At 33.1% G+C, this 12,873-nt stretch overlaps 1 protein-coding gene across 1 annotated transcript in view; it reads left to right on the top strand.

Moving 5' to 3' along the window:
• LOC118187708 (ras-specific guanine nucleotide-releasing factor 2-like) overlaps positions 1 to 12,873 on the top strand; it is a 302,120-nt gene that overhangs the window by 254,332 nt on the left and 34,915 nt on the right. The window contains exons 27-28 of the mRNA XM_085821450.1: positions 5,673 to 5,870; positions 10,429 to 10,508. Coding sequence (XP_085677576.1) covers positions 5,673 to 5,870; positions 10,429 to 10,508 — 278 coding nt within the window. The remainder of the gene's footprint in view (positions 1 to 5,672; positions 5,871 to 10,428; positions 10,509 to 12,873) is intronic.

Genomic DNA, 12,873 nt, shown 5'->3' with positions numbered 1-12,873 from the left:
TTTATTTATCATCAAAATATCAATAACGCATTTATATCTCCTATATCTCATGACCAAATACAAAAGGAAAGATCCAGATCTTATGCAGAAGTAACCAAAATTAATAAAAATCCAACTAAAAGACAGACTCCAACACTTCTTATTATCCCAAAGGCACAAATGACGAATCGTGAATTGCAAGATAATTTAGAAAAATACAATCCAGTTTCCAAAATGGGTGTAAAAATTGAAAAGATTTCACTTATCCGAAAAGGTGGTATTGCGGTTTCATGCAATACCAAAGAAGAAATACTCAAGATTAATTCCATATTGGAAAGCAATAAAAATATCAATAATTTAGTTTCTTTCAAAATACCTTCCAAAAGAAAACCTAAAGGCACAATAAACAATCTACCTAACAATACTGGTCCAGAAGATGTCACTGAAATAATTCAACAAGCAACTAATTTGGATGAAAATGAATTCATACCCTCTTTTAAAATTAATGACAAAAGAAATAATGGAATAAAATGGGTAATTGAATGCTCTCCTCTAGCTTTCAAAATACTAATGAAACAAAATATTATAAACTACGGCTGGAGAAGTCACAAAATCGCAGAATTTTTTGGATTACGTCGATGTTTCATATGTCAAGACTTTTCACACTCAGTCAGAAATTGCAAACATAGAAACTATTGTGCATTCTGTGGCGGCAATCACAATATCAAAGAATGCCAAGCAGAAAGTCCCTTATGTATAAACTGCAAATTACATAACGATGCTAATAATACGGATCTTAATACATATCACCCTGCTTATGCACCAAACTGCCCAATATATCAAAAAGAAGTGACCAAAGTAATTACAAGAACCGAATATGACATCTTAGATTAGTTTCATCCTTACCACTATCAAGTTAATACCACTTCTTCACTTTAATTCACCAAAACAATATAATTAATATGTCACCAATACTAATTAAAAATAAAGAATTTTCGACTCTCAAAATACAATAAATTAACCTTCAAAGAGCCCACTCTTCTATGACAAACCTGGTCCAAATTTCAGCCGAACTCAATCCAGACATAATCCTCATACAAGAACCTTACTGCGTCAATGGAAAAGTTAGCGGAATACCAAACTGTTGGAATTGTATTCAATATGAATCTTCAGATAAATCTTCAGTCAGATCAGCTATCATCATAAATAACAAATACTTATCTCCAATAATAATCTTTACAAGTAAAGATATAGTTTCCATATTATTAAATAATAAAGAAAATCAACTTATCATCACCTCCTTCTATGCATCGCCATTAGAAAATTTAGAAAATAATATTACAAGCCTTTCTTCAATAATAAGGAAACATTCAAAATATCAACACGTAATAGGAGGCGACTTTAATGCCCACCATACAATATGGGGATATAATAATATTGATACAAGAGGTGAGCATGTCGAAGATTTTATAGCAGAACATAATTTAATTCTTCATAATAATGATAACAGCCTACCTACGTATGAAACAATACATGGACGTGGATGGCCTGACTTAACTATAACCTCATATCAAATCGCTAACAAAATTTTATCATGGGAAGTTTTAGATACCATATCGCTATCTGACCATAAAATAATCTCATTCAGAATAGATCTTAATTTTGAAATAACCTTAGCTCATCGGTTTAAAATTAATCCAAGATCTATTAAAACGTTTATTCAGCTCATGAAACAAGATCTCTTCAAGATCCATCGGGAAATCAATAATTCATTGATAAAATCACACTCAATAAATCAATGGAAAACCTTACAATATTCATACAGCACTGCTGCAAACAATCATTTATAACCCAAGAACCAAATAATAAACTTAACTTAAACTGGTGGACTAAAGAATTAAGGATACAGAGAAACAAAACAAGAGCATTCTATAGGAAAATGAAAAAAGCCTCCCTTCAAGAACTGAAAGATACATTTTACATTATATACTCACAACAAAAAGCAATGTATAAAAAAATGATACTATCAGCTAAAAATAAATGCTGGAGAGATTATTGTACCAAAAACACAGAAAGATATGGAAATATTTACAAGATCTGTATGAACAAAGTTTTTAAACCAACCCAAATCTCTATTACTTCAAACCTCAATCAATCTCAACATCAAGATCAAGATGCAACTTTAATAACTCTTTCTAATATCATGGAACAAGTTTTTCTACAAGACTCCTCTCAAGAAGATACTCCTGAACAATCTTACATCAGAAATAATAATACAGCTCCAGATACAATGGATGATTTTCCATTTACATTAAAGGAAATCTCTAATATAATAAAAAATTTAGCAAGAAATAAGGCACCAGGACCAGATGGAATACCTAACCAAATAGTCCAACTTATTCATTCTATTGATCGAACTATTTTCTTAGATCTCAGTAATAAGTGCCTACAATTAAGCACATTTCCTACTCATTTCAAAACTGGTCAAGTCATTTTGTTTAGCAAACCAAGCGCAGATACAAATACTCTAAAGTCATACAGACCAATCAACTTATTACCGGCAATAGGAAAAGTCTTAGAAAGAATAATAGCAAATCGCCTACGACATCATCTAACAAAAATAGAATTTATCAGCAATAATCAATTTGGATTCATCCCGAATAAATCGACAACGAATGCCATAGATTCAGCTTTAAACCAAATTCATATCAATAACTCCAATAATCTGCATTCTGCTTTTATTTGCCTGGATCTAACCAAAGCTTTTGACTCATTATGGTGGCCATCTGTACTTGAAGCATTAAGAAAAGCAAATTGTCCAAAAAATATATTTAACTTACTTCAAGATTATCTATGTGAAAGAAAAAGTTTTATAATATACAACAATAAGATAATAGAATATGCCCAACAAAGAGGTTGTCCACAAGGTTCCTGCCTTAGTGCTGACCTTTGGAACCTTACGTTTAACTCAATAACATCTTTCAAATGGCCAACCCATACACAAAGTGTTGCTTTTGCTGACGACGCAGCTTTTGTGATCAGTGGTAGAACAAGAAATATTCTGGAAAATAATGTAAATGAAACTCTTCATCTTTTTAAAACTGAATGCAACAAATTGAAACTGACAATAAGTGAAGAAAAATCAAAAGCTATAATTTTCCATAAAAAATCTCAAAAAATCACTCGACTACCAAAATTTTCAATCGAAAATAATAGAATAAAAATAGTTCCAAAACTTAAATTTCTAGGCATAATCATTGACAAAAACCTCAACTGGATTGAACATCTCAAATATATCAGAATTAAAACACAAAAAATAGCAAACAACTTACGTTATGTCCAAGGACTAAATTGGGGACTAAATCCTCATATTCAAAAAATATTGTTCAATACAGTAATAACAAAAATAGTCTTATATGGTGCAGAAATTTGGGCGCAGCCTATGACTGTTCGGAAACAAAAACAACTGCAAGCCATACAACGTCCATTCCTTCTCCGGATCACAAAATGTTATAAAACAACATCAAATGCTGCCCTATGTGTACTTTCAGGAATACCACCTCTTCATACTTTAGCACAAACTGAACATGCAAAAGCCACAGTTCTCAAATTTAAAAAATCCTGCATATTACGTGATGAAATATTTAATCCAAACAATTTTGAAATCTCAGTCAATCCTTACAGAAGACATCCTGCCTCTAATCCTAAAATATATAGCACAGTAAAACCTCCAACCAATCATATATCTCCACCAATAATATATACAGATGGATCGAAAATGGACTTAGGAGTTGGTTGTACATGTATAATACAAATTGATCAAACCCAGAAAATAACTCTCCAAAATCGTCTCTTCAAGGAAAATAGTATCTTCCAAGCAGAATTACACGCAATTCGAATGGCAATAGAATACTCTATCGATAACAATTTACAAAAAATCAATATTTTCTCGGATAGTCAATCAGCAATACTAGCTCTACAAAATCTCAAACACACATCTGAAATAATTCAAGATATTTTTAACAAAATTATCCAATATCCTCAAATATCACCAAACATTTATTGGATAAAGGCTCACGTCGGAGTTCTTGGTAACGAAGAAGCCGATTCAGCAGCCAAATCAACTACTACCAACAATAATATCCCTTCAAGAAAAATCTCCTGGCCGAAATCATACCTCAAGAAATATCTGCATAAAATCAGCCTCCAAATGTGGGAAAAAGAATGGACAACAATAAATACAGGAAGACAATTAAATCAAATAGCACCTCATGTAAATGATACATGTACAATGGTCAATGGTTATATAAACCGCTTTTTAACTGGACATGGGCCATTTCCCACATACTTCTTCAGATTCAACATCTCTAACTCTGAGCAATGTGTATGTGGAAATAAAGGTGATCCAATCCATTATATTACTCAATGTCCCTTAACAAAGTCAACTCATATTAAATTGCCTAATACAAATATCAATGCCTTCCTTCATTTTGCAATTACCAACAAACATTTAAAAAGTAAAATAGAAAATACAATCAAATATCTATCTTCAATAGGCAAAACTTTATGTGAGCACTAATGTAATTAATGTCAAAATTCATTTTTGAAGCTACAATTCATCTAAAACTTTTATTATCTAATTATCTTAAAAACAAACCCTTGCAATAATAATGATATAGTAAAAAAGGGAAAAAGAAGAAGAAGAAGATACAGATTCATATAATAAACTTTATCTCAAGGAACTATTAAGAACTGTTATAAATTATGACTGTTAGCCTACTATTATTATAGCTATTATAACTACTATAATTATATCTAATAGATATATCAATCAAAATATCGACATACTATTTATACTGTTATATTATGTTATATTATACTATGTGTTATATTATACTATGTGTTTTATTATACTATGTACTATTTTGAATATTACTTTAAAAATAAACCGAAGTGTAGTGGGACTATACCTACATTACTTATAGTAAACATTGGGTGTCCCACTACATTTCCACCTGAACCTGAACCTGTTTTTCCCCTTGTATAACGTGTATACGAGCCAGTTTTCTTTATAAAGGCAGTCCACAAAGGCAGTCTTTTTCTTAGCACTTTGCCGTTATTAACTAAACCAAAATAAACTTACGGAAGATTTAAAAGATAACCCACATTATATTATGTCATGACTTGATTCTTTTCTAAAGTCAGCCATTAATTAGAACTTTAACTCAAGAGCTTTGAAATCTGCCCAAAAGTAATATTTACACTCTTTGAACACTAATCGTAAAAATATTAATAACTACAAGCGACAAGCTTATTTCGGCATAGATTTTGAATAAATCTCTATAAATTTCGAAGGTGTAACAAAGGTGCAGCTTTCTCTTCTTCGGAAGCAGAAGAAATTCCACAGGAAAGTGGCAACGATGACTGTATTCATATTGAAAATAATGGGCGGAAGAAAGCGAACACGAATATCTTTCAAGGATAATAGTACAGAAATTTGAAATTAAAATATTAGAATTCTGAAAGCATTAATTCAGTTTAGAAAGGTTTATCGCATAACTGTAAAGCCCTCACTTTAAATACCAGTAAGTATAGAAATGTAGTAAATAGAAAAAATTTGTTTTCAAAAGTCATTCCATATTTTCTCTGAATAATCAAGTTCGGGATGTTAAAACTGTCGTCATCTTCCACAGGTGAGCCGTCTTGTGGTCTCAGAGATAATGCGGGCCACGATGATGTCAGCTCGCGTGACCATCATTGAGAAATGGGCCGCAGTGGCCGACATTTGCAGGTGCCTGCACAATTTCAATGGAGTGCTTCAAATCTGCGCCGCCTTCATGAACAGTTCTGTTTTCAGGCTAAAGAAGACGTGGGAAAAGGTTTCAAAAACAGTAAGCAAACCCATATCTTTGTCATTACTCTCACTCAAGGGATAGCCTAGATTATAAGGTTTACTTTTCGTACAATGATTGTTAATTAAATTATCGTGTTTAGGCTGCGACTTCAGTTCCACGAGGTATAGATTAAGCCTGCGATGAATTATCATATTATAAATATTTTAAACTCGAGTCTGCTTTTGTGTACTACCCATTTCGAATATAAGCATTGTAACTATCGTTCAGATTAAAGTATAATGGTTAAACGTATTTAGTTAAATGGTTTCTCTTGAAATGCAGAAAAATTACATAACCAAAACGTTTTTTCATTTAATTTATATAAATATTTTCAAAAATTATATCAAAAAAGAGAAATTATCTAAATTCCATTTAAAGAATCAAAGCACTTTCAGTAGTTAGATGCAACCAATAGTTTTATTTCTTTGTGCAGTCAAAAGTCGTTAATTCGGAATGATCTATAATCCGAACCTCAAAGCTACAAACTTTCTGCGCATGCGTCGCGTTGACGCATGCGCGTAAGACCTTTACGGCTGCGAATATGCGTGTGCGCAAAATACGTTTACGAATGCGCGTTTAATGTATAACGGACGGTATAAGCTAAGCTAAAATTATATAATTCAGTTAATGTTGCAGATTGCGTTGTTCCTTAATCTTCGAATTGGATTCGGCTTTTTGCAGACTGTTAGAGCAATTTTATAAAAGTAAGCTTGAACTTTCGATTATGTCAAATAGAATTTCTGATATATATTTACTAATATGTAAAGGATCTACAAAGCGAAAGTATGTTTCGAAGTCCATTAAAAAAAAGTGGAATTGCTGCAAAAAATGAATAAAGGCATATCCTTTGTTTATCTAAACTTTGTTTATCTTTAACGCCGCGGAGCGCAATGAATTGGAAGTTGATCTGTCAGCACTATCCTTATCTTCAGGGCAGATGTTTTTATTTTATTTGGCTTATAATTCCTAACTAAATGTAGTATTTCATCTCGATGTACTCCGTCTTTGATATGATTTAAATCAAATTCTCGTCATTATAATTCGCTTCCGATAGCGAAGAAAGTGACAGAGGTTATTGAAAACGAAAAAATTTCGATTGACAAATTAGTCGGTATTCTCGACACAGCAATTGACTTGAACAGCGGAACTGAACAAGAAATTATGTCTGTTTATAGAATTAAAGAGAATGTATTATCACATAAAAACGAAGCAACTTAAACAACTTACATTGAAAGAAACGTTTAATAAAGTAAACAAATAAATATTAAACTTTTTTTTGTAAATTTTGATACCCTTTAGATCATAATTGTTCTTTATTTCATAAATTACGGTTTCATATTTTTAATTTTATAATTTCTGCATGCCATCTTACCAGATTTAAACTGATGATCTATAATCCGGAAAAATCGATAATCCGGAATCGCCGAAGTCCCGACGAGTCCGGATTAACGACTTTTGACTATATAGTATTGAAATCTTTCATTATTGAGACAACATTGATCGATTATAAATGTCATACATATATTTTATCTGCCATGCGATTTTTATTGGTGTACCTAGAGGATTGCTCATTTACATTTATAGAAAAAACAGACAGTTTTTATTATAATGATAATATTAAAAATTGTTAAACACGTCGAAATGATACAACATGCTAGAGGACTAAGAAATGAACGATGTTTTTGTGTTATTTTAATAAGATGCGATGTTTGCATCAAGCTAGATCTCAAAACTGTATTCGTTCCATGTCTGCAACAATCCTTTTACCGTAAATGCTGGAGATAACGTACCTTTTACCTATATTCAATACTTACACGCTATAACGCTTATTACAACATCATCTGTCCACTGGTGTAAGACATCTAAAACTACTCTGCAAGACTGGACGAGGTCGTAGCTTCCCAGCAAAACACAACTGGGTTGGTTCGACATAATATCGCATGACGGTTGGAGTAATGTTCATCTTTACCCTAATCAGGAAACTAATGCTAGTTTTACCGCTTAATGACAGCAGAACTTTCTTATTCTGTATTTTCTGGAGAAACATTCATTGCATTTTGCTTAGATGCTGCATTCGGTTCATTGATAATCTACTTTCTGTGATGCGATAAATCAAAGAAGTTTCTTTCTTACGTTACAGGTTAATGATAAGGCTCTTACGGAAACAATTCTTTCATTATTAATTCATCGTCTCAGCTGATTATTGCGACTACATATAATAAATATGTCATATAACCTTCGAAATAAAACAATGAACGTTTAAGAAATGCATTTAAATTGCATTTTTAAAAGAAATTTCGGTATTTTACGTCCATGCAGTGTTTCAATGTTTTCAATGAAGATACACACAGGTAGCCAATAAATGTTTTGAAACTGTTTTCTAATTTCATACTAACAAAAGTAACTTAATGAAACTAATATATTTACATTGTATAGTAAGACTTACTAATTATGATTAGGCTCACGAACTATACTAAATATATGTTTACGTTATTTTCAAAAAAATATACGAACGTCTCCATGCGAAACTTTGACAGGAAGTTACCAAGTTAGAAATTAGAAATATGACGCGAGCCGAAGTACTTTAAAGTTTATTTATATGAAGATATAAAACATGAGTATATCTTAATAAGTTTATTTAATATAAACCTTCATCATAAAATCTGCAAAATTATAAAATAGGATAACGTTCTTATATAATAAGAAAGTGCTTTTAATGGGACGATTTCGACTTCATGGTTGACACAAGATGGTCAATATTCGGGAATAAATCCCGTATAGCTTTATTCTCTTGGCAGTATCAGTGATCTCTGTGCTCTCATCAAAAGCAGTAGGAAATGCTTCAAATTTTGATGTGATATATTTAATTTTATGTCTCTGTCCAATTCATCGATTCGTCAGGCTACTCTCCAATGACGAAAACGTATCTTTTCAATTTTCTCAGGGCACAATACGCTCATGACAACAGTGAGGTATTCCTTGACAATTTCGCATTCGGAGTATGTTTTGAAAGCTTCGCTATTTTTCCCTAACAATAAAGTTTGCACGAAAAATATTGTTAGCTACATCATTATGCTGGCGGAACAGCATCCTGTTGTACAGATATACTCTTTTCAATATCTTTTTTCTTATCTATTCTCACTTGAGCTTTGTAAAGTGTTGTAATTAGCGTGTTTCGCATTGTCATGCCTTTTTAAATTGTATTCCTACAAAACTAAAATAGTTTCCAAATATATCCTTCCGCATTACAAACAAATAATGGCTAATCTTTGGAATATGGTAACAGGTAGTTTGGAGACATTTTGGTAAGGCGATAAAGGTTACTAGCTAGGACTTTATCAGTGTACATGGATAAAGTCAAGAGTGTGCGCAATGCCATTTTTGTGCAATTCTGGGATGTTTTTTTAAGTGAAAATAGATCGACGTGTACATGGATACCGCGTATGTGCAATTCTTAAAAATGCGGCAAGCAGTGGGCGATTCTGCACTTTCTCCCAATTTCGCACCTAATCTTCGTCATGATTAAGCACTTTTCCGTAAAAGTTCTAGCATAAGCGTAATTCGGCTAGCAGATTGTTGGAAAAAAATTTTGAGTAAAAAAAAAAAAAAAAAAAATCCCTTTACTTCGTGAAAACAAAATGGCGTCCAAAAAAAACTAGCAGGTTGCTGTAGCAGGGTTGGTCGCCAAATTTTCGCCAAAAAAACACCAAGTTACCATAATCCGAAGATTAACCCAAATAATCGTCAGTCAACTTCTCTTGAAATATTAGACTCTCATCTCAATAACATCTCAACATCTAACAGCCTCTTCTTTGACTGAGCCATCTTAATTAGTTTATAATCGCAAATTCACGAATATATAAAAATGAAATGTAGGTTGATATAGCTTGAAAACTGGAGACTATACACAGCAGGACACGTAATCAGGCAGCAGAAAACACAGACGAGCAACAAAGACAGGACTACCAAATGACGGCAGTTTAGGTGAAGTTTTTAAGAAAACAAAAAAGATAAAAAGTATAAAAAGTTTTAAAATGATTAAAAAATATGAGGATAAAAATTTTTACGAATTTATTCATCACAATTACGTGTGTTTATTGTTCAAATTTAGGCCAGACTTCCAAAACGTCGTCACAGGTAATACAAATTCAGGTCGAGGACCAGATTCGGCCCGCCAGCCGTATGTTACACATGCCTATCTAAAAGTATCAGCATGTCGTATACGAAGCACATTTTTCTAATAGATGCATATGAATTCTTATAACCTAATTCTATACTCTAAAGTATTTAAGTTTTCATTTAGTATTATCATTATCACTAGTACTAAATATTTAAACTCTCCCTTTTTACTTTTTTAAAATTTGCTAAAATATTTTTAGCATTTTTTTCTGCTTTACAAGCTTTTACTGATTTTTAATTTAAGAATTTAAAAATTTTGCTTTCGTTTCTTTAAAAATGATAAGATTAAAATTTTCATTGAAACTATTAAGATATTTTTAATATTTAAGTATGCATTTTCTGCTCCAACATTTTATAACCTTTCTTTGTAACGCAGACAAAACAAAGCATTGACAAGCTACAGGCCCTTGTATCTGCTGACGGAAGATTCAGAAATATGCGAGATGCGCTTCACAGGTATGTGTTTTTATTTCTACAGTGCATTAAATTCAATATCAGGAAAAATAAAGATTGTACATTTGATGTGCTAAACATTAAAGAGTAAATTACATACATAAATTTGTCCATTTTCGTTGTTAAATAATTCCTTAAACATTTTGTTGTTGTGCATTAATTCAAATTTTAATAGTATATACTTAATTTTATAACATCCACTTTACGTAGCGTAATGCCGATTTACCAGTAGATAGTACTAGTACCAGTTTACGATTTACGTAAGTCTAATGCCTAAATAGAAGTCTAATGCCGATTTATGAAATTCTTTTGACTATATTTTAAAAAATAATCAATAAACAAAAAATCCAGATAAGTGAGTTTTCACGTTTTAATACATTTTGCTTTTATACACTGACTACCAATAAGTATTTGGACACCTATGCAAATGACGATATCTGCGGTCCCAAGGTACGTCACGGACTCCGCCGATATATATCGTGTAGGAAACAGCATCGGCTTTAGTCGCATGCAAGATGCCTCGCAGTTCCGAGCTCTCTGATTTCGAGAAAGGTATAATTATGGGGTATCACAAATGTGGCCGATTCTTAAGGGACAAATCTAGCGATCTGAAGTACCCAAAATCAACAGTGGCCTATGTGATTAAGAAGTGTAAGGTGAGCGGTGATTGTCGGAATGTGCCCCGAGTCGGAAGACCAACGAAACTGGGAGATTGAGACCGAAGAGTGCTGTCCAGAGAAATTTGGAAGAACCGCACCCAACCGATGGCCCTCATCCGCGAGGAGTTTCAACAGGCATCCGGGAGTATTGTTTCAATGAATACCATCCGTAAGGAAGCACATCTTCTTGGTTTTCATGCCCATAAGCCTTTGATCACAAAGTCCAACCGCGCTGCTCTGTTAATGTGGTGCAAAGCACATCGAAATTGGACCGTAGATCAGTGGAAACACGGGTTCTTTGGAGTGACGAATCACCCTTTACCGTTCGGATGGCAGGGTCTGGGTCTGACATCTACCTGGAGAACGTCTCCTGCCAGAATGCATTGTGCCAACAGTCAAGTTCGGCGGAGGTGGAATTATGGTCTGGGGGTGTTTCTCCTGGTACGGGCTGGGACCCTTGGTCCCCATTCATGGTAATCTCAACTCCGATGCCTACTGCACTATTTTGGATGACAATGTGCTTCCTACGTTGTGCCAGTTTTACGGGTTGGACTCCTGTTACTTTCAGGACGACAATCCGGTTGTCATGTTTCGACGTTAACCGAGCCTTGGTATGGTGCCAATGGAGTTCATCGAATGGACTGGCCTGCCCAGAGTCCAGACCTGAACCCTATCGAGAACCTCTGGGACGAGTTGCATCGCCGAATTCAGGCGTGCACTACCCGTGCAAAATCGGTGAAGAAACTTCTGTCTTCTACAAGCCGAGTGGAAGAAAATACCACTAACTGTCATACAAAGACTTGTGGAAAGTATGCCTCTGAGGGTTCACGCTGTAAATACCTCTCGTGGAGGCTCTACCAACTATTGATTTTGAATAAAGTTAGTTTTTCTTTTCTATCACAGGTGTCCAAATACTTATTGGGAGTCAGTGCGTATATACTGCATTTTTGCTTGAATACAATTTAAGTCTATAAAATATTACACACTGGATTATGCTAAAAGAGATTTTTAAAAATATTAATTAATGTAACACAATTATAATTATTGTTCCTTTTATTTATTTTTCTTTTATTTACTTCAAGTTTTGCAGTTTTCTGTGCAGTATTTCGTTCAGTGGTAAATGTTTCAAACGGCACTCAAAATCTGTCTTGATAATTTCACTATACATATTAGATATATTCCCTATCAAGTTTCTACAAATTTTTAATACATAATATCCCAAAATCACATAACCAATTTTAAATTATTATAACTTTTTACGTCAAATGTATATCAGCTGTCCATTTCTGCTAGTTCTAAGGAATACCCAAAATTTTAGACAGAAGCCTAGTGTAGCCATTCTGCTAGGAAAATGCAGATTTTGAAATGGTTCAGGAAAACAAATTTGAAAACTTAGAAGGATTACAAACTTTAATTGATTTAAATTCCTATCACGTTTTATTATTATTTAGAGAGGTTTGATGCAGTCTTGTTAAAGAAAGTAAAGATGGAAAACTATAGATACAATTCAAAAAGTTAATAGCACTAACATTCTGAAACATATATACATAGATTGATTAAAATGTTTTGAGACTGAACATGAGCCCTGGACCTTTTTCATTTTCAAATATGAATTACGCTTCTAACATACATTTGAATAACGCTTTACAAGCGAATCAAACATGAAAAAGACTGTTCTTTGACATAGTCGTTAGACCTGTGACCGAGGT

This window comes from Stegodyphus dumicola, chromosome 7 (genome assembly GCF_044657685.1).
Source record: "Stegodyphus dumicola isolate Sdum_Otavi_A_Nest chromosome 7, ASM4465768v1".
Taxonomy (NCBI): Eukaryota; Metazoa; Arthropoda; class Arachnida; order Araneae; family Eresidae; genus Stegodyphus; species Stegodyphus dumicola.
This window is presented reverse-complemented; position numbering and strand designations above follow the sequence as displayed.